The sequence below is a fragment of the Solanum dulcamara genome, chromosome 6, assembly GCF_947179165.1.
Source record: "Solanum dulcamara chromosome 6, daSolDulc1.2, whole genome shotgun sequence".
NCBI classification, from domain to species: Eukaryota; Viridiplantae; Streptophyta; class Magnoliopsida; order Solanales; family Solanaceae; genus Solanum; species Solanum dulcamara.
The window spans coordinates 7071232-7092073 of NC_077242.1; the positions used below are offsets into that span (position 1 = coordinate 7071232).

The window sequence follows — 20842 nt, forward strand, 5'->3', positions numbered from 1 at the left end:
ACAAAAAGAAAATAGGTGAGATGATTACAAAATGAAAAATCAAACTCTCACCGATAAAATAAAAATTTTGATAATCAACTAACCGAGTTATTTAAATTTCCACAATTTACGAGAATATGTATAGTGATTTAAGGGGAAGACATTTATGTGCATCTGAATTCTGAGTTGATGGATAATTGTTTTTTAACTTCCTCTTTTCTTTATTGAGGTTTGTATTTTACTTCCTATTTAATACTGGTTCTAAAACATGCGGGTCTTTGTCTTCAATTTGTGCAATGTTAATAAAATGAATTTTTGGTTTGTAATAAGAAAAATGGTTTGTTAGTTTTATATTGTTAAAGATTACACAATGAACAAATTAGAACTACATGGTGTTCCTTATGCATTCAACTCTTGCTCTGCCTTTATTATTTCACTTCTTGCAGAGGAAGTAAAAAAGAAACGTATCTATCCAAAACGTATCTTTCATCTGCTCTAGTCCTGTTTTTCAAAGCATAATGAACAGCATGAAACACACACATAGGAAACTATCAAGCATCTTAAATGAATTTGGCTGTCGAAAAGAAAGGGCAAGTGTTACTCATTGATATCATTATGTACTCCAGAATTACATTTGCATCACTCAGGTATCCAAGTTAGATAAAAGCAATCAAAGAATTTAACAAACCCGAAAAATCAAAACTGCATATGCTCGAATGACCCTACAATAATATCGTCATAGTGCTGCCATCATAGTGGATCTTGCAGCCTCTTTCTTCATCTCCGCAGCTTTTCCACTTCCCCGGAAATACATGTAGACTTGCTGCATAAGGTGGAGCAAAATTGAAAGATGCTTGGGGTGACACAAAACCAACCAAAGTAGAGGCAGATGACTCTATACCTGTATAACCCATATGCTGATCAGTGTTTCAAGACAGAAGAATGCAGCTCCAATGAAGTAGAATATCTGCAAAGGAAAACCATGTTTAAGATATGAAGCGAATTTACAAGCAAAATGTATGATTTCATGGGAAAAGAATTACTCATCAGATTCTTTTAAAAGCAATGGGTCAAGAATACAAAGAAAAGTCAAGATTTGTTGATATAGCAGATAGCACGAATATGAACTCAGATGAAATATACGACTCAGTAGTGCTTTTAAAGGTAAACTTTGAGACAAATATATGAAAGCTTACCCCAACCAAAGCATGCCAGCCTAAAAGATCAATTGCAGGCAAGATACCACTGTTAAACAAGGAAAGGAAACAAGAATGAATCATTTTGTTAGATAAGGATAGATAAAATTATCAATGAAAATGTAGATTAGCTAAAAGAACTAAATATAACTCAACAGCCCCAAACATGGTCTTCTCGAACAGGAATGTAATGCAACTGGTTCCATATCCAAGAAACATATTATACCAGCAACCATTTGCCATTCTAACATAAAAAAGAACTTACGTCAAAGATTTTCCCTTGAAGAAAATTGGAGGTGCCACAGCAGCAACGATGCAGAATCCAATGTGAAACTACAAGATAAAAAAGGCACTCAGAGTCCTCAATAAATAACTCAGCAGTTTAAAGAAAATCTGAAAAGGAAATGTAGTATTTACCACGTAACTTAAGAAAAACCACCCAAACTTCAGCGCACTGTCAGTCCTGCAAACAAAATGGATATCAGAATATAGACTCTTTTGGAAGGGACAATCATACTACAGACATAAAAAGAAAAATAATATAATCAATTCCCTCCCATAGGTGAGCACACAACTATTTCTTCACCTAAGGAAGCACAAATATGTACCTCATTGCACGATAGAGAGGTCGATACCACAATACATAGGCTCCTGGGACACCTGATATTAAGTAGATAACAGCAAGCAACCAGATAGTTGGACCTACAACAACAAAATGTAAACCCTAGATGGTTAATTTTCACAAAAGAATAAGAAGGGTTAGTAAATGAAGTTCCAGCGCAACCTTGTCCTCTGATCCAAGCTAAGGTGACAGCGACAAGGTTCCATACAAGGCAGGCTGCCAGACCTGCAATTTACCATGTCCAATGTCAGTCAACCACCATATGAGCATTAACTAAAGAAACCAGTTACAAAAAAGTAGTCTGATTCAACAATAAAAGGAAAATGACTCTCCTGAATCATTCTAACAAAAACCATCTAGAAAATTTCCTTCCTTCTCTTTTATCTCAATTTGAACTGGTAGATTTGAGATGTACAACTACAGTGATATGAACTAGTATAACTTCCAAATCTTTACCCCAAATTTCAAAGACAATTGCAGGCACTTAGAGGAAATCGTAGACCCTCTTAATCCAAGTGTCACTAAAACCATCTGCACAAAATGCTTCTCTAAAAGATGGAGTTTATGTTGATGGAGTTTATGTTTTAAAGTCCTTGGAAGAATAAATGCTACTATATGCAAATAGGTAGCTTGGAATACCATAGAGAACACGTTTAAAGTAGTGAATAATATTAATATGCATCAAAATCTTCCAGGTCAGGTTAACCTATAAGGTAGAAGATTACTTACTGGAAAGATCAAGTGAAAAGCATTAATAGCATCCATAGAGAAGATATTTATAGGGAAGACATATGGACATACCCAACAATGTAGTGAATGCAACATATTGCAGCTTCTGTAGATGAATTGGAATTTCATTTGCAATATCATGATGAATGATGGGGAAGAAGGGTGGCCAATTCTTGTCGTCAATCACTACACCAGCTGAAAAGGAAAATGAGAGATTGGAAATAAAGTCAGTTAGCACTTAGCGGAGAAAAAAGCAAAACCCCTGAGTTAGTTCAAAGACTGTAAAGACAAGCACGCATACAGAACAGTAGAAAACTACCTCTTGCCATTGCATCCTCCTTCCTTTTAAGTTCCTATACGAAACCAATAAAATTGACAATTAATAATGTATAAAATGCCTAAAAGAAAAAGACAGCCCGCAGCACCTTGAACCAAATAAGAGATAATATCATCTAGAGCTAGACAACAATAATTATCTGGTAGTAGATAATCTTACACGACTTTCATAATTAACAAGCAATAGAATAGAAAAAAGAACTTTGACGAAAGATTGTGTTTTCTATTGTGGAAGATACACAAGACAATGTAGAGTAACAACCCACCTGTTCTCTTTTTCTCAATTCAGCCTCTTTAGCTTGGAGTTCCTTCTCTTTCTTCTTCATGTCCTGATTAGTTATATGAGTAAAAGACATGATCACTCAAACCTATACTCCAAATGAACACAGGTACAATAGTCACAGGGAAGAAAAAGGTACAAACTCAATTTATTAAATCATTTTATTTACCTTTGAACCATCAAGAGGAATATCAACTGTTGCACCACGATCGTAGCCAGCGGGTTCATGAGGAAGAGGAGAAGGCCTCAAGTTTGTAGCAGCGGGAACTCTTCCATTGTTCTGCAGAATTTAGTAAGTACTAAGTGCCATAATGCACAAGTGAGGTACCATGTATCATTACTACGACTAAAAAGAACATGCAAATGGATATTCTCACTATTCAACAATGAAGATGAAGCTTTGCATAGTATGTACATAAGAAACAAATCAACAGCTTTTACGAGATTGAAAATTTCCTGCTCCAATTATTTCAGAATACAAATCAAACTAGACTGATAATCACAATGTCAATGAAGTCCTTAAGTTACATCGTGGACAGAGGACAAGGTGATAAATAAAACACAAATGCATAAACATCAGCCCTTAGTTGTACATTTCGCTAGTTTTGTGTGAAGACAAAATTAATTTTGATATAGCAAAGGAGACAAATTATTTCCTCATTTTGCTGACCACACTAGTTGCAAATGCACTTACATCTTGTTAATGCATTTACAGGTCATCAGAAGGCCTTAGAAGCTAGGATTAAGATACTTGGGTGGAGACACTAGTATCAATAATAAAATCCCAATATCTCTTTGGCGGTAAACTGTTACACTGGCTAACTAGGATGATCCAGACTCGAGCAGGTATTGCTTCCTTTTCCCGAGAGATGAAGCTTGATGTTAGAAGAATTTCACACCTTTATTACATAAGATTATTTAGAATTCAAGCAAAATGTAAGAATTGCTTTTTCCATTTCTTCAGCAACTCAGTTTTCAAATGCGAAAACTCTTGAGAACTTTGAAGAAAATCTTATCACATTCATATAAAATGGACCAGTTCTATTGACCCTTTCATAGAGGTACTCGGTCCTAAAACGAAGAAAAATACAAAGCACATAAAAAACTATTTTAAAAAAATGGAAGTATGATTCAAGTAATAATTTGTGGGAAAGAGCAAAATACAAATGAAAACATCTAAGGTTTTTTTCTGTCAAAGTTAAATCAGCAATGGGCAAAATATCCATATATACCAAGGTCAACAACCAACTATCCCAAAGATGTTATACAGAATACTATTATCCCAAATATTTTTTTTTCTGAGACTGCAGTCTCATTGTATTATTCTGGCACTTGCGACGCACAAAGACAACAAAATTGCCATCCTCCTCCTCCTCTGCTTGAAAAACTGATACTTTTTCTTCTAGGGTGTGTTCAGTAATGGGGGAAAATGATTTTCTCATGTTAGGTTGGTCTAAATTTTTGGAATTTTTTTTTTCTAGGAAAACAAGTTCCTTAAGAATGCCTAATGGAAGTTGGGAAAACAAGTAGCATTCCACATTGAGTGTCCTCTCCACCCTCCAACACACCTCATCTTCACCCCAAACCACGTAGACCCCATCCACCTCTCATATTATTTGTCTAGATTATACACAAATGTTTTTCGAATAATACTCCCCTCATATTATTTGTCTAGATTATACACAAATGTTTTTCGAATAATACTCCTCTCATATTATTTGTCTAGATTATACACAAATGTTTTTCGAATAATACTTTTTGTTGGTGTACCGGACACAAGAAAATAAGTATAAATCCACTTATTTTCCTAGAAAATATTTTCCTTCATACCGAACACACCCTTAATCTGCTATCACTCTACACAGAAAAATTTCAATTCTATTGCAGAAACTACTTTATTCACCTTATCTAACAATCCCACCCATAAATTGTCATCTTGCATAGTTCTCATTTTAAAAATCAAGTCACAGCTCAACTCTCCAATAGCTCAACTACTACAAGCTCATTCAGTGAAATTCAAATAGCTCTCAAATCCAAAAGAAGCAGAACTATTCTAACAATCCCACCCATAAATTGTCATCTTGCATAGTTCTCATTTTAAAAATCAAGTCACAGCTCAATTCTCCAATAGCTCAACTACTACAAGCTCATTCAGTGAAATTCAAATAGCTCTCAAATCCAAAAGAAGCAGAACTATTCTAGCTCATACAGAACATTTCAAAACACGATCCAAAATGCAAGTAACAGATCTAGAAATCTTTACCAACGAAACAAAACTCCACACCCAGTATTCACTTTCTGCAAAAAAATTGTCTTTAACACAAGAAATTCACCCCCTCAAAACCCCATTTCGTTAAAACCCAAAAAATTCAAAAAAAATTCACAAAAGATAGTACTAGTACTTAGTAGCAGTAAAGAAGAGTAAAAAGTGAATTTATGGGTATATACCGAAAATGGGTTCACTTCATCTTCTTCAGCAAAAGGATTGTCATTGTAACGCCCAGCCATCAGCTATTCCACAGATCTGGAAATGTGCAAAAAACCTGAAAATCTGAATCTTGAACAAGTTGGGTTTAGATTTCCAATATGTATGCACTTTTTTTTTAAGAAATTTGCTTCAGCTTAAATATTCTTGTTCTTTTTGGCAGTAGAAATTGCACTGCACGTTACAAGGTAAGCTAGCTATTCATTCACTGGATGACAGCAGAGACAAAGGCTTTATACAGCTTATCACTCTATTTTTTCATTTTCATACAGAGATAAAAATGTTGGATAATATTTTATCCCGCATATGAAGATTAATTACTTTTTGGAATTATTTTACTAATTTTACGGGATGCAATCTATCACATTCAACCAACAAAATAACCCCTTACTGTTCACTTTTTAGTAAAAATCTTAACTTAGTAAATATATACTCCATATATCAGAAACAAAATGTTATTTATTACTAAAAAAAATTTCCTTCCAAATCTATCACTATTTTTATTTTGATTATTGAGTGTTCATTAAGTGAGACGTTAAGAAAAAAACTTAAATAACTCTTAATAGTAAATGCCACAAAAGAAGAAAAGATAAAGACACCATTCAACCACAAGGTGGGGAAAAGGTAAAAAGTGATGCGACTAATAATGCCCAATTTTAGCTCCCAATTTAAGGAAAAGTATTCTACCTGTAATTACGGGAGAACAGTTTTTTCATAAAGAATTCTATACTAAACACTTTTTTAATAATTCTGGCCGCTAATTGATAATCTCATGTGCTTTTGGTAGTTTTAACCAACTAGAAAAAGTAAATAAAAAAGAAACATAATGTTTGGAGGAACTATAACATTACAACCTTCAAGTGATTATTCATTGAGCATATCCATCATTGCACAATTGAGTACTTGGGGCCCCATGATGATACTGAAGGCTGAAAAATGTGCTACAGAAAGTCCATGTTCAAAGAATTCTTGTACAAACAAATGAAAATGTACAGCAGAACAAATAAAGATTTACAACTTTAGATATACCAATAAACCACCATAAATAAGCTCTCAAAACAATGGGGTTAGTGCACTTTATGCATTGTGGTTTCTGTTTGGCCTAAAAATGAACATTAGAATGATTGCAAAAAATTGTACTAAGAATCAGGATAAACCGAGCTGGTGTTGGTTTGAAATCATGCAGTTCTAGCCTGCCCTTTGTCTCGGAGATATGAAGCTTTGCTGGCAGGGCACTGCATCTACAGCCTCGAAATCTTGGTTCCAAGTATTTCTGCTCGAGTTAAGTTCTTCTCAAAAGTAAAAAGAGCTTGAAGTCTTAGTTACTCCATGGCTGAATCTGCTATAGAATGCATGGCTGGTTTAAGTCATTCTTCATCGGATCTACTGGGAGATTCTCTTCTTATCATCTGTATGAGGTCTTGAACCACTTCTGACATTTGTGGCCTGTATTCTCGCTCAGGCTGCAAGGAAATATTAAAGATAGTTACAGCAAAATGTGAAGGCAAATCCTATACAACAGCTAAATCTAAGTCATGCTTGGAAGAGATATGAGACGGCTTCATAAAATATCCACACGAAAACTAATTCACTCTTTCCTTGATTAACAGTAATATATTACTCTGTACTAGTTGCTCTGCACAAATTGTGAGTGCGATCAATCTATAAGATAGCCGGAATAGGATATGGAAGGTGGAGCCAAATGGAAATAATCCTTAATAAATCATATGATGCTTTTAATCTCCTCTGTCATTGCTAGAAGGGTAACTAAAAGATGATAATGGGGAGGACACTGCGAACAAGCTTCACATTTGAGTTACGCCAACCACTTGGCTCCTCTTATCTTATCGCTATAGATTTTTGCTCATCGAAACATTGAAAATTTGACCATTATATAAATTCAATGGATGTAGCAGTTGCAGTGAAATATCCACCCAATATAGTGTGCCTCATTCTTCTTCTCCCCCTCACATACACAAGCATTTGGTTGAACAAAAATTAGCATATTACCTTAAGAGAAATCCCCCACCCACCCAAATAAACAAAAAGAAAGGAAAAACAATAAGCAGAAGAAGGAAAGTAAATGTAATATATTTGTTGCTTCTACAAGCTTTGTGTCTCGGATTCTGGCAGATCCAAATTGTGACCCAACCCAGAAAAGCTTCAAACCACTATTATTTGTTTATATTGCAAGGCCAGGCCAGTTGGATTGGGGAAACACTTGGGGTATTTAAAAGGGCTGTAATTTGGGGATCTCTTGTACCTGTTTTCTTCTCTTTTATAGTGGAAAATTTTCTCCCCTTCTTCCTCGAGAACATAGGTTTGGCCAAACCTCGTAAAATCCTTGTGTTATTTATTATTTATTTGTTTTGTATGTGATTGTGTGCTAGTTAGTTAACCATGCGTATTCTGCCACAAGCTTTAATTTGGTGAACAGGGTATTATTGGTAATTTGTTAGTCGATCCAACCTTTCCTAGTGTTGTTTGCTTCAACTACAGTCGACAACATACACAGAGTCTTCACTGGGTCATGAAAAGTGTTAATTATGTCTTGAATTTTTTCCTCACATATTTTAGGAAACTCATAATCCCTATTGGTTTAGGAGACCCTTGTCCTAATAGATTTGTGAAAGGGATATATTGTCCTCCTAGGATTGGGAAAACTTTTTCCTTATAGGTTTGGGATTACTTGGGATCTATATATACGGTATGTAGTTGGAGATTTGTTGTACTGGATCTACAATGTAGTTCTAAGGGCTTGAGAACATTGTAAACTTCTCCTTTTTCTTTTATAGTGGAAAACTTCTTCTTCTTTTGCTTGGAGGATTAGGCCTAGCCGAACCTCGTTAAATTCTCGTGTTATTTTTCTTTTCTATTTTCTTTGTTTGTGATGTGTGCGAGTTAATCCACCATATTTCCACAACAATTGGTATCAGAGCTTGGTTAGGGTTTCTAGACATAATTAAGGGCTAAGATGTCCCCATCATTTTCAACAAAGTATGAAATAGAGAAATTCGATGGGGAGTCTAATTTCAGTCTATGGAAGATTAGAATGAGATCGTCGTTGATGTTACAGGGGTTAAAGAAGGCAGTTGAGGAGGCTATTTCAGAAGGGTTGAAAGAATTTGAAAAAATAGACTTGAAAAAGAGTTTGTACAATCTTCGAGTGTCTAGTGTTCCATATTCGAGTGTAGTTGGTAGCATTATGTATGCTATGGTTTGCACTCGTCCTGACATTACACATGCTGCTAGTGTTGTGAGTCTACATGACATGTTAAAGAACATTGTCAGGCAGTGAAGTGGATCTTGAGATACTTGAAAGATACTGCAGATGCGGGCTTGACTTTTTCCAAAGCCAAGCTAAGTGAATCCGCGGTAGATTATATGGATTCGGACTATGCATGGGACTTGGATAAGAGAAGATCTCCTACATGTTATGTTTTTACTCTTTCTGGTAGTGTCATCAGTTAGAAGGCATCTGCGCAATGTGGAGTTGCCCTGTCCACCACAAAGGCCGAGTATATAGAAATTACTGAGGCAGTAAAAAAGAAGCTATATGGCTCAAGGCTTGGAGCGGACAAAACATATGGTAGTCAGACATCATTTTATTCGAGATATTGTATCTAAAGGGGTTGTTGATGTGAAGAAAGTGTCTACACATGATAATCCAGGAGATATGATTCCGGACCAATAAGTTTAGGCATTGCCTAGGCTTGATTGGTATGAGTTGTACTCAATAAGCCCTTTGGAGGGCTGAGAGCAAGGTAGGAGACGTTATTTCAGTTGATGAACGGAATTCAAGCCAAGGGGAAGATTTGTTAATTATATCTCAATTTTTTCCCTTGCATATTTTAGGAAACTCATAATCCCAATTGGTTTAGGAGGCCCCTGTCCCCATAGATATGGGAAAAGAATATATTGTCCTTCTAGGATTGGGAAAACTTTTTCCTTGTAGGTTTGGAATTACTTGGGATCCATATATAGGGTATGTAGTTGGGGATTCTAGAGTGTTGTACATGATCTACAATGTCCTAAGGGCTTGAGAACATTGTAAACTTCTTTTTCTTTCATAGTGGAAAACTCAAGGCTTTTGCTTTGAGGATTAGGCCTAGCCGAACCTTGTTAAATTCTTGTGTTATTTTTCTTCTCTATTTTCTTTGTTTGTGATGTGTGGTAGTTAATCCATGATATTTCCGCAACAAAAAGGCATTCAGACACCTGAGCAGAAAACGATTTGGGAACATCGACATGGGATGTTTCTGCTCCTTGTAACTTTTAACTATGCCTATAAACCTGGTATATTTCATACTACAGATTCACAGATGTTCTTAACTGGTAAATAATTCAAAATCTAGAGACTACGAAAAACAAAAGACACCCTGTGAAGAGTTCCTATTTTGACAACTCATATTTTGGCATAAGTACAGTTCCTTCCTTCACTTTTTATTTTAATTTCTGTGACAAGACATAAATCATTTTCCATGTCACCTTTTTCCTCATCTGTACCTAAAGTTTGATGAAGGAATTAAAAAAATGGAGATTTGGAAAAATTAACCGCTTGTAATAAAAGAAAGGATTAAAAAACTCACCAGAACGCAACGGGAAATTATGTCAGCAAAATGTGATAATGACTTAAGTGGGTACTTTCCTTTGAGAGAAGGATCAACCATTCTTGTCAAGGCATCAATATCATGTAGCTGGGGGATTGCCCATCTAACCAAGAATTGCTCTCCTCGACTTCGAGTTCTGAATATGATATATAGGTAATGATAAAGCTGGGAGAAACACAACAAAAATTTATTCAATGAGATGCAAATGGCTTTACCGGTCATATGACATTCTGCCCGTTAAGAGTTCCAGCATCACCACACCAAAGCTGTAAACATCACTTTGAGAAGTGTAAACCCCTGACTCAAATTCTGGGGCACCATAACCATAGGTTGTAAGCAGTTGTCCTGACAACTGAAAATGAAGTACAACTTCACTTAATTTCAAATTCTTCAGCACAGTGCATAAGAAAAATAAAAAAGGTAAGGTTTCAGCAAAGATTGATGATCCACATGCTCCTAGAATAGCAGATCTATTACCATATGAAGTACAAGTAAAAAGAGCAGCCTATCCAAGATAATTTTTTGTTCAATCTTGTGTTTTACTGTTTCTTATAAATGAGAGGAGACAATGCGGACTTCCATAAAAACAAAATATAGAATTTAAGTTTCTGAAAACCCATTTAACAAAAGCACCTGTAGAGTGTCTTTATGTATGACTAGGTCAAACTCACATAGTGATACTGTTCTCCCCACATCTTCAGAAGTCAAAATTCTCCAACAGGGAAAAAAAATACAGGAGCTTGTCACCCTCATATTAAATGTGCAGAGGCAAAACTACTTCTGAAGAATGTTGAGAACAGTTTCAAGGATCACTAAATTTCAGCTCTTTGGCAAGGGGCAAAGATGAGAAGGCAAGTCCAGCATCAAAACCAGAAGCGTGGTGTGTTGGGAAGGATTCCTCTATTCTCATGCTTACAAATTGCCACTAGTGTCTACTTAGATCTCGTGAAGCATTGAAATGTTGCAAAAGGCTAAAACTTGACAAACACTTCAGGCTAGCTGGGCAACCAGGTAGTCTTAGACTAGCTAGCTTTGTTTCCTGATTTCCAGATTTACAGGGAAAAGAAGACTTAACCCTTCTGAGACTGACCGTATAACTTCTGGCACTACTACAAAATCAACTATTTCTAAACAATAAGTTATTCGTACAAGAAACTACATTTGTAGTTCTTACTGCTCTACTCCGGTATGTTACTTGGAAGCATTTTGATCATCATTACACTCCTTTCTTAACACCTACTATTTAGCTCACATTTTCACTTCCATCATATACCTGGAACTTGCGTTTCTTTCAACTGGAAATGCAAGTAGAAAATGACCACCCCAACCCACCCACCCCAAGAGGTAAATGTCAACTTGTTCCACACTTCTAATCCAGAATATTTGGATGGCGAGTTACCTGGCTCACGGCACCTGATGATATCAGTGAAGCTAAACCACAATCAGAGATATGCACAGCCAACTCTTCATCAAGGAGAAGATTGACAGATTTGAAGTTTCTGTGGATAATAGGTGGCTCGCAGACCTCATGAAGATACCTTCATTGCATAAAAGAACAAATAGTTAATACTTGAGATTTAAAATTTGCTTTAACTCGCTTGTCATGCAAATCTAAGAATTAGATCAATCCCACGAATAAACATTCACAGGTGAGGAGATTATGAGGATATTTTCTTTCAACTATCGTGTTCAACTTCCCTTGCATGAACTCATGCAGAGGAGGAACGAAAATAGTATAAACCAAAATACAGCACCAAATATAATGTTAACATATACTTATAAAGACCATCTCCCACCAGTATTTTTATCATTTTATCTCATGTAGTATGTACATGGCATGAAAGTTCAGGACTACATTAGTTTGTGATTTGAATTCTTTGCTACATTCCAGTGCTAAATTATTATTAGCACTGCTTACAGAAATTTCTTATAGATCACTGCCAAAAAACTCTTCAACATCAGATTTTTCCATAGCTCATATGTATATACTTGTATATTTGCATGTGGTTTCTATGTATGTGTCTGGCTATTTTACTTACTCCAAGCCTCTTGCAGCTCCAAGAGCCATCCGGATCCGGGTATCCCATGAAAGTTGTTTCTTGGACTCATCATCAGAGTGCAGCGCATCATGTAGTGTCCCACTACTGCAATACTCATAAACCAGAAGCCTTTGACCATGCTCTGCACAATAGCCCATCAACTCAACAACATTAGCATGACGAATTCCGTCAATATTGTTTACTAGGTCAAGAAATTCATCATCCTTCTGTTGATTGGAAACTCTTCTGTCCAGCTTCTTGACAGCAAGTAACTGCATAAGCATTCAAAGGGTCGAGTGTCAGAACTAAAACAACGCAACCACCAAATGATTCAAATAATGTTAGCAATGGGATGAGAGTTAAGATTGCATGTCAGCTAAATAAATGTACACTGAGAATAACTTGAGTAGAGAATCAACAGAAACATCATATATTATGATTATAAAATAGTTTCTCATTATAAAAAAGATGCATCAGTATTTGGTAGATCCTGCTATACAGCAAATGACAAAACTAGGGTACAAATCAGAATGATAAGCTCATGCAACTAGGATGTTGATTTTCACTTTAAACACTTTAAGCTAGAGTTCTTTGACAACAATTGATCAATTGTGTTGGCTACTTGTAAGAACATGCCACTTATAGATTATATAGGATAAGAACCAAAAAAATGTCCTAAAGAAAATTTAAGTTACAAGAAAAATCTAATGAAGCAATTGGAAGTCATTTTGCTTTTATAAATACAGTTTACCCTAATATACATGGATTTCCACCAACAAAACCATATTTACAGACGATTCGATCAGTCCGCGAATCATTCTTAAAAAATTAAGCACAGAAATGCAAGACCAAGCCATGTAATCCAACAACAGATAAGAGAGGCTTCTTTAGTCCTCGCAGAACACCAGTTAAAAGACCCTCAAAAAAGCAAATTATAAGCAAGAAGAGAAAAGCTGACAATCTAGGTTCTAGAGAACACAGCAGGTAGGAAAACACAGTAGGTAATTTCGAGTATCAAAATTACAATTTATTTCATTCATAACTTATACCTTCCCATTTGGAAGCTCTGCCCTGTACACAGTTCCCAGCATTCCTGATCCTATCTGGTTATCTTGAGAAAAACTGTTGGTGTATTGCTGAAGAGATGCGATTGTGTAATATTTCACAGAAGTTAGTGGAAGTGGCCTGTGGGGAAACTTCATTGCGGTATTGTCGGCAGGTGGAATTGGCTTCACAATTACTCTCTCTTGAGGAGGGGGTGGTGGCGGTGGCGGAGGAGGTGGGGGTGGGGGCACCATCAAATCAATATCAATTCTGCTTAGATTTATCTCACTAGTATCCTTCTTTGGCACTGCCCTCATGTTTTGCACATTAACCTCCTGCTCCTGTTGTGGCATGGGAGTGCGGGCCGGTCTCCTTGGTTGTTGCTCTTCCTTCGGCCTCACCAGAGGAGGAGCTGTTCAAAACATAAAAAGTCCACTTATCATCAAAGAGTAGAATGTGAGGTTAAGAGTCATAGCTTTTTAGTTCTGAATGTTGCAAAAACAGATATCAAATTCAGGAATGTTTTGGAGGGCGTTTATAATGGTAATAGAGAATTTGACAATACTGAGGTATTTCACTAGGATCAGAATAGACATAATTTGAAGGCACATGGATAACCACTGTATATTTAGATGCATACTTAGATGTCAAGACCGTAGATCCAAATAGAACTTAAATTAAAGAGTAGTAGTTTTCCCAGTAAGAACTGAGGAAAAAAGGTCAGACTAAGGAATACTAGCAACAATACACACGATAAAATAGTTGAGAGGTTTAATAATTTGCTGTACCTTTCTCTACATCATGTCCAGTTTGGACCAATAAACCATTATCTCTTCGATTCTCCCGGGAGCCCACATAAGGAGCTATTTCGTGCCGTCTGGACCAATTATTCGCTTGCCTTTCCCTAAAGCATCTTGGCAGAAAGAGAAGGATTGCTAGAACCAATATTATAAATGACAAAATTGATGCAATGGATATCCAGACTACCCTTTTTACAGACTTTTTGCTTCCTTTGGAACTAGATTCTGCAGTTGCTGATGGTCCATCAGCCTTTTGTCCAGGTTTTCTTTCTGAAGTCGGTGGTGTCTGTGCTGAAGTTGGAGGCTTAAAAAAGGGTGGTCCTGGTGGTGCTGGAGGGGGTCTCGTAAATGAAGTAGGTGGAGACAAAGGAGCGATACTACTGTTGGGTGGAGACAAAGGAGAGACACTGTTGAAAGGATTTCCAGTGTTTCTGCACGTCAAGAACAAAATTAGCAAGTACATGAAAACATTAGTCATCACTGCTCATAATTAAAGTCAATCAAGAGTCAAAACATATATAAGACACTTGAAAAAAAGGATGAAACAATTGATACATCTTCATTGCATGGATCAATATGTATCTTTACCAATATTGTTCAATAAATCAAATTTCCTGGCAAACAAATCTTAATTAACAATATGATATGAAATTCAAGCCTGTGTTCAAAACTTGGGTAAATTTTAGCCCGCGATCATGTGAACTTAAATATGACCAAAATGCAGTCCATGATCCAGCTTAGCAGTCCACGGTCCAGCTTGACAGACCCATCATATATGGGTGTCATATGGCTTTTGTGCTACAATACTCCTTTAGCCTGTATACGTCATATTTTTTCCAATTTATTGTGTAGGCTAGATGCTTTTTTATCCAATTGTTAAAAATTTAAGCAGCATAGAGTTAGGATTATTTATTTTTTAGGTGATTGTGCTAATGACGTCAAAAATTGACTACTTAATCTCATGTAATTTGAAATTATTCTAACGTTTAGGACTCAAGCTGTCGTTATGCAGTGTGCACACAAGCAATTCTAATCTAAGTCAGCACCATAAAACTTTAATCATAATCTAGTTTTACAACATAAATATACTCTTCAACATATCAGATCTCCGATAATTTTTGAATTCTGTTGTGCATTTGCTAAGCGAATTTAAGTTAGAAGCCTATAACTCCTAGTATATACTGTCATAGCAAGTTAAATCCAAAAGCTAGTTATGAAAAAAAAAAGTTTCATGAACTGAGATATTGGTAATGTCATTTTCCATAAATTTGCATCCCTCAATGACAATAGTCCTCTTCATCTATCAACAAAATGAAAACCTAAAACGTTCATAATATCAGACATATAGGGACGGCAATGGGCCGGGGCGGGTTACAAAGTGCGGGTTAGAGCTTTTGCACAGGGGGATTCAATTTTCTTATAAAAAAATGTGGGGCGGGGATTTAAGAGCTTGAGACAAGATACACATAGAAGAAGCATAGCAGAGTAAATGCATGTGGATAATTTGTACCATATATAAGCTACGGCAATCAAACTAAGGAAGAAATATTTCAGGATCAATAAAAAAAAATATTGCAGGATCAAAATAGAGTTAAGTGACAGAAATATATGAGCTACCTCACTAACGCTTTCTGTAAGTTTTTTATAAACTTGTTGAGTATAATAAAAAATTGGCAAACAATAATATAGCTTCATGTAAGCCTTCAGAAATAAAAGAAGTGTAGCATTAAAAATGACAATAAATTGACAACTTTTCTGTAAGTTCTTTTTAATAATAATAATTTTTAAAAAGCAAATTATGCAGGGCGGGGCGGGTTGAAAACAACAAATTAAGCTATGCAGGACAGGTTGACGTCTTTGTGGTTTTACGCGGGTTTGCTCTGCAACCGCCCCGCCTATTTGCTATCCCTACAGACATATCCACCATAAGTACTTCAGTCTTCATCATCAACATGCTCTCAAATACCAAGTGACTAGTGAGACTTAAAGAACACGGGACTTCAAGCCGCTGACGTTCTCTCTCCTTTTTTAACTTTTTTTGGGGAGGTGATAAAGTTCAAGCCACTGACGTATTAGGAACACATTGATTGTCAACAGACTTAAAGACATTGCTATATTAGAAAATTACTGTTTGATAATGAGAGATCAATAAAAAGAAGGAGAAAGCAGATATGCAGCAAGCATCAAGGCAAGCTTAAAGAATACAGACCACTGAAGACACTTTTATCCCATGATGGAACACTCTCATTTAATGCAACTTTATGTGTCAAAACCAGAACAGTTCTGAAACGCTGATCTTCAAATTGATTAGCTTCACTTTTGATAAAGAAGACCTTGGACCTAACTCAACCCAAAAGCTAGCTCAAGAGGGGATGGTCCGAGTCCAATTTCCTCACCCCACCCAGTGTGGAACCCAACATCACCGCATGCCCAGGACTAAACATCTGGAGCATGGACAATATAAGATGGGGGCCAAACATCAGGTTAACAATGAATTGGGATGTGTGTGGCTCTGATGTCACGATAAAGAAGACATTGGGTCTAACTCAACCCCAAAAGCTAGCTCAAGTGATGAGGATTACCCAAGACCATATAAAGGAGTCCAATTTCCTCATCCCACACGATGTGGGACTCAACAATTTTTTAAACTACTATTTTTGAATAAGGTGCAGCTAACATACAGGCTAGCACGACACACCTTTCATAATATTTTTCTTGCTTATGAAGAAGAGTATTGTAGTTCAGAACAAGGTTTTTCTAGCTTATAGGCATTTAACAAGGTCTTGCATTCACAAACTTACACAAAGACAGACACACACACACACTCACACACAAATAAACAAGTTTCTACGCATATAAAATGTTTAAACGGATAAGTTCAGAAAATTGAGAAGTTTGCCAATAGAAATTGCGTTTGATATTGCCAACCAACAAACTTAGGGTATTATAAAGAAGGCACTCTGAACTCTTCCGCTTATCTAAACTTAATGAGATGATGAAGCCTATTCATTTTGCACAGGAAATGCTCTCCCCTTATGTGAAGTTTGATATTCACCAGTATGTTAATGAAAAGTTTAGTATGGTCTGAAGTGGGTAGGGAGTATGAAGCTGAGTACAGATGATACATATGCTGCAGCTTTAGGAGTGCTGAGTATAATTGTTTATGTTAACGATTGTAGCCCATCAGATCTTATCTGTGTTAATTGTCCATGAATAACAAGCTGATCAAGGTTGTCACTCAGATTTAAGAAAGGGGGTATTAAATATAAACAAAAAGTAAAGAGCAGTTTGACATGTAATAATTGAACTTCAACAAGGAATCTGTCTCCAAATTTCTGAATATGTGTCTAGCAGATTGTGTCGAACAAAGAGCACAAGAATTTAATAGGTGGCCAAGAATATATTGTAGATTACAAGCTGGAAGATAAACAACAGTATTAGTAGCAGAAAGTGAAATGTACTGACTTGAAATTGGGAATAGATAACAGCTTCTGAGGTATGGGCCCAGAAAACAGGTTATTTTCCACATTCCTGGAGGGATACAAAAAATGGGAGATATTAGTATGATATTACATCATTCTATGGACCTGGAACTAATATTTGAGTTAAATATAGTGAGGAAGAGTACAAATCTGCGAGGGGAAGATCTTGTAAAACATCAAGAGTTCCAGAAAGCTGGTTATTCTGCAAATGTCTGGAGATCAAGAAATAAGCTGCTTTTCTATGGGTCATAAATTACAAACCAATTCAACAATATGTAGAATCACTCACAGCGTGGTCAGGGAGGACAAGTTTCCTACTGATGACGGCAAAGCTCCACTGAAACTGTTACTTGACAAATCACTGCAGGAATATAAATAATCCATCAGTTATGCACAATTGAAAACCTCTATGGAAATAGAGAAATGCTTTTGTTTTGGTGTCATACAGATTAACCAATGCTGTAAGGCCTTGAAAGGAATCGGGAAGTTCTCCAGTCAGTTGGTTTCCATTGAGAGACCTGAAACAAAAGAGAAGTATAGCTGACTGGAACCATGATTACGGTAACGGGAAATCTCCAATCTAAAATAAGCTGAAACTCACATTGCTGACAGTTGACTTAGGGAAGATAAAGAACTGGGGATACTTCCGGTTAAATCATTATCTGAAAGAAAACTGCCAAAAGGTAAAGACTATCAAATGGTTTGCTCAAACGGTAAAGCTGTAATAGACTAATAGTTCAAGCTTCATTCTCTGTTTCTCCTTCCAGGAAATGATAATACATACATATTCTGCAATGTAACTGGTAGACTGGATGGGATGGTTCCGCCGATGTGATTATTACTCAGATCTCTGCCACAAGAAGTTTCCATAATTATTGTTCACATGTCACACAATAAAAGACACCTCTAGAAAAGGAAACATTCACATAATATATGCAGCACATGCACAGAAAACACAACCAAATATATGTCAAAGGAGACATATCTGTGGGGTACACGTACATTGTTTTGAGAGAAGAAAATGACGCTAAGTTATCCCCTAGTTCACCTGCCAAGTTAGCGGCATTTAATTGACTGCAAAGAAGATGATTAGAATGATCAACATTACGACTTCCAAATATCCATGAAATGCGGCAACAAATAAGAGGTAGTTACATGGATAATATATTTGTCTCATTGCATACGACCCCTTGCCATTGTCCATCACATGGATCTGCACTGACACCCCAACCAGGAAGGGAAGGTGATCCCAGGGAAGCATGTAAGGCATTAATTGCAGCAACTAGACAAGCAGAAAGGAAAATGCCGGTAGTTAGAAGTTTCAAACCACATAAGAATATTGCTGATATTGATTCATGAATGAATTAGAAATTTCGATTCCAAACATTTAAAGCATGCTAACTTCAAACCAAGCAAAGTTTATACGATCAACATGGCAATTTAGTAGATATTTAGGAAAATAATAACATGTGTTGAATTCACATATCACTTGAGGTGGCCATAGCCCCCTACATTTGACTAGCAACCTAGGAGTCAGTACTTCATTTCCTCTTCTTCCCCCTTCAATTTCCTGAGACTGTCTCTTTCTTTCTCCTTTTTTTCTGAAATAATGATAGCTTGTCCATTGTAGTAGAATAGGTAACTGCGGCGTGCAAGCTTTTGAGAATCGAAGTGAAACAATTAGGTTATTTTTAAGTTTTTTCTTTGTGCATGATGGAGTTGTTCCTAAATTAATTCAAACAACAACAAGATACCTAGTGTAATACAAGTACAAGTGGGGTCTAGGGGAGGGTAGAGTGTACGCAAATCTTACCCCTACCTTGGGAGGTAGAGATTTTTTCCAATAGACCCTTGGTTCAAGGAAAAGCATATCAAAGAAGATCGAAAAAGAAATAACGAGAGTGAAAAAATCATGGCAAAATACTATAGAAAGCATGACATAGTGTTTCTGGAAAGGAAAGAAAAAAGGAACAATAAATTCAACAAAATAGTGCGATAATAGTATCAAAAATAGAAGGACAAGAAACTACAAGGGAAATACTAGGACTACCGGCATGAAAGGATATCTTCTACTCTAATTTGTTTCCTCTACAACCTCCTATCTAAAGTCATGTCCCGGATTAATTCCTAAAATGGATTAAAGAGTACTCATTTAACTGACCGATTTCAATAACTCTAGCTCCTCCCCTGATTTAAGAACGTTTACCCAAAATAAACTTCAAGTTAACAACTAGCTTAGCTCAGCTCATAATTCAGTCCTCCATAACCAGCATTGCCCAAAACACGAAAAAATTAGCATTCCTCTCCTTCTACACAAAACAACTCGAAATATAATAATTTTAGTCGTTCCTTACCATCTCCGGGGTCAGTTTCATCTGAAAGTTGAACAGCAAAAATTAACAGAACACCCACCAAGATCTCCAAATTCAAGCAGCGTAAGACAGATCTCCTCCCACCCATTGACCCAAACTATGACCCTTTTCTTCAATCTATTCTTTCTTTGGAAAAACACTCTGCATAACCAATACATCAACTTCCAATCTGAAATACCAAAAAAAAAACTCAGTGCTTTAATCAAACCCAAAAATTATCATGACACACCAAAAAGAAGCAAATCAATGACATCCAACTGATACCAAAATGGGTACTTCAAAAGAGAGGACAAATCTCCAAAAGAAGCAAACTCTGGACCTTTGACGAAGGAAAAGTAAATAAAAATAGTACAATAAGAAGAAGGAAAAACCCACCAAATATGAAGTGAATTATCAAGAAATAATGATGATGAAGCTGGGAAAAACATCATGATTTCATATAATTGAGCTGAAAAACAAAAGAGCAAAAGATAAAAATGCAAGCAAGCATCGTTTAACAGAACCCAATAAACAAGAGAGTAATAATGGCTGTAAATCTGGAGAGAGAGAGAGAGAGAGAGAGAGAGAGAGAGAGAAGTAAAGTCTTTACCTTTCGGAAATAGCTGGAAAAAAAGAAAAAAACTAAATGTGGAAAGTTGCAGAAATTAACAGACTATGAAGAAGACTTCTTCGTCTTCTTCTTTTTTCTCTCTATCTACTTTCTCTCTCTAAAATAAATATAAAAATGAGACTAAGTAGACACCCATATTTTATGTGCTAATTCATTTGAAATATTACGTAAATTATGTGTACGCCTGACTAACTTTATATAAGTTAAAGAGTTGTACATATTTAAAATTGTTGAAATACAAATATGATTAAGTTGACG

At 36.2% G+C, this 20842-nt stretch overlaps 2 protein-coding genes across 3 annotated transcripts; both read right to left on the minus strand.

Annotated features, from left to right (window-relative positions):
* Positions 1-556: 556 nt before the first annotated feature.
* Positions 557-5878, minus strand: LOC129891712 (secretory carrier-associated membrane protein 1-like). Its single transcript, XM_055967166.1, has 12 exons — positions 5591-5878; positions 3312-3422; positions 3129-3191; positions 2846-2879; positions 2599-2721; positions 1960-2022; positions 1784-1877; positions 1593-1638; positions 1441-1508; positions 1176-1224; positions 881-946; positions 557-802 (listed from the first exon to the last, which is right to left on the minus strand). The coding sequence occupies exons 1-12, from the start codon at positions 5648-5650 to the stop codon at positions 716-718; spliced, it is 864 nt and encodes a 287-aa protein (XP_055823141.1). The 5' UTR covers positions 5651-5878; the 3' UTR covers positions 557-715.
* Positions 5879-6469: 591 nt separating this feature from the next.
* LOC129891711 (protein STRUBBELIG-RECEPTOR FAMILY 3-like) lies at positions 6470-20648 on the minus strand. 2 transcript variants are annotated; one of them, XM_055967163.1, is made up of 18 exons: positions 20564-20648; positions 20350-20422; positions 19957-20143; positions 18758-18884; positions 18605-18676; positions 18387-18452; positions 18204-18275; positions 18049-18120; positions 17892-17963; positions 17749-17814; positions 17586-17651; positions 14109-14551; positions 13326-13732; positions 12277-12548; positions 11637-11775; positions 10453-10589; positions 10217-10373; positions 6470-7090 (listed from the first exon to the last, which is right to left on the minus strand). In XM_055967163.1, the coding sequence occupies exons 3-18, from the start codon at positions 20060-20062 to the stop codon at positions 6995-6997; spliced, it is 2370 nt and encodes a 789-aa protein (XP_055823138.1). In that variant the 5' UTR covers positions 20063-20143; positions 20350-20422; positions 20564-20648; the 3' UTR covers positions 6470-6994. The 2 variants fall into 2 exon arrangements, with proteins under 2 accessions (XP_055823138.1, XP_055823140.1); XM_055967165.1 differs by lacking the exons at positions 20350-20422; positions 20564-20648 and having other exon boundaries at positions 18605-18650.
* Positions 20649-20842: the final 194 nt, after the last annotated feature.

Excerpts from the sequence above, each read along its gene's own strand:
- LOC129891712 (XM_055967166.1), bottom strand. The coding sequence starts at position 5,650 with ATGGCTGGGCGTTACAATGACAATCCTTTTGCTGAAGAAGATGAAGTG. Across the intron at positions 3,423-5,590 it reads ATGAAGTGAACCCATTTTCG|AACAATGGAAGAGTTCCCGC; the intron begins GTATATACCCAT and ends TAAATTCTGCAG. Across the intron at positions 1,509-1,592 it reads GGTTTTTCTTAAGTTACGTG|TTTCACATTGGATTCTGCAT; the intron begins GTAAATACTACA and ends TTTATCTTGTAG.
- LOC129891711 (XM_055967163.1), bottom strand. The coding sequence starts at position 20,062 with ATGGGTGGGAGGAGATCTGTCTTACGCTGCTTGAATTTGGAGATCTTG. Across the intron at positions 18,121-18,203 it reads CTAAGTCAACTGTCAGCAAT|GTCTCTCAATGGAAACCAAC; the intron begins GTGAGTTTCAGC and ends CTTTTGTTTCAG. Across the intron at positions 14,552-17,585 it reads TTATCTATTCCCAATTTCAA|AAACACTGGAAATCCTTTCA; the intron begins GTCAGTACATTT and ends CTTGACGTGCAG.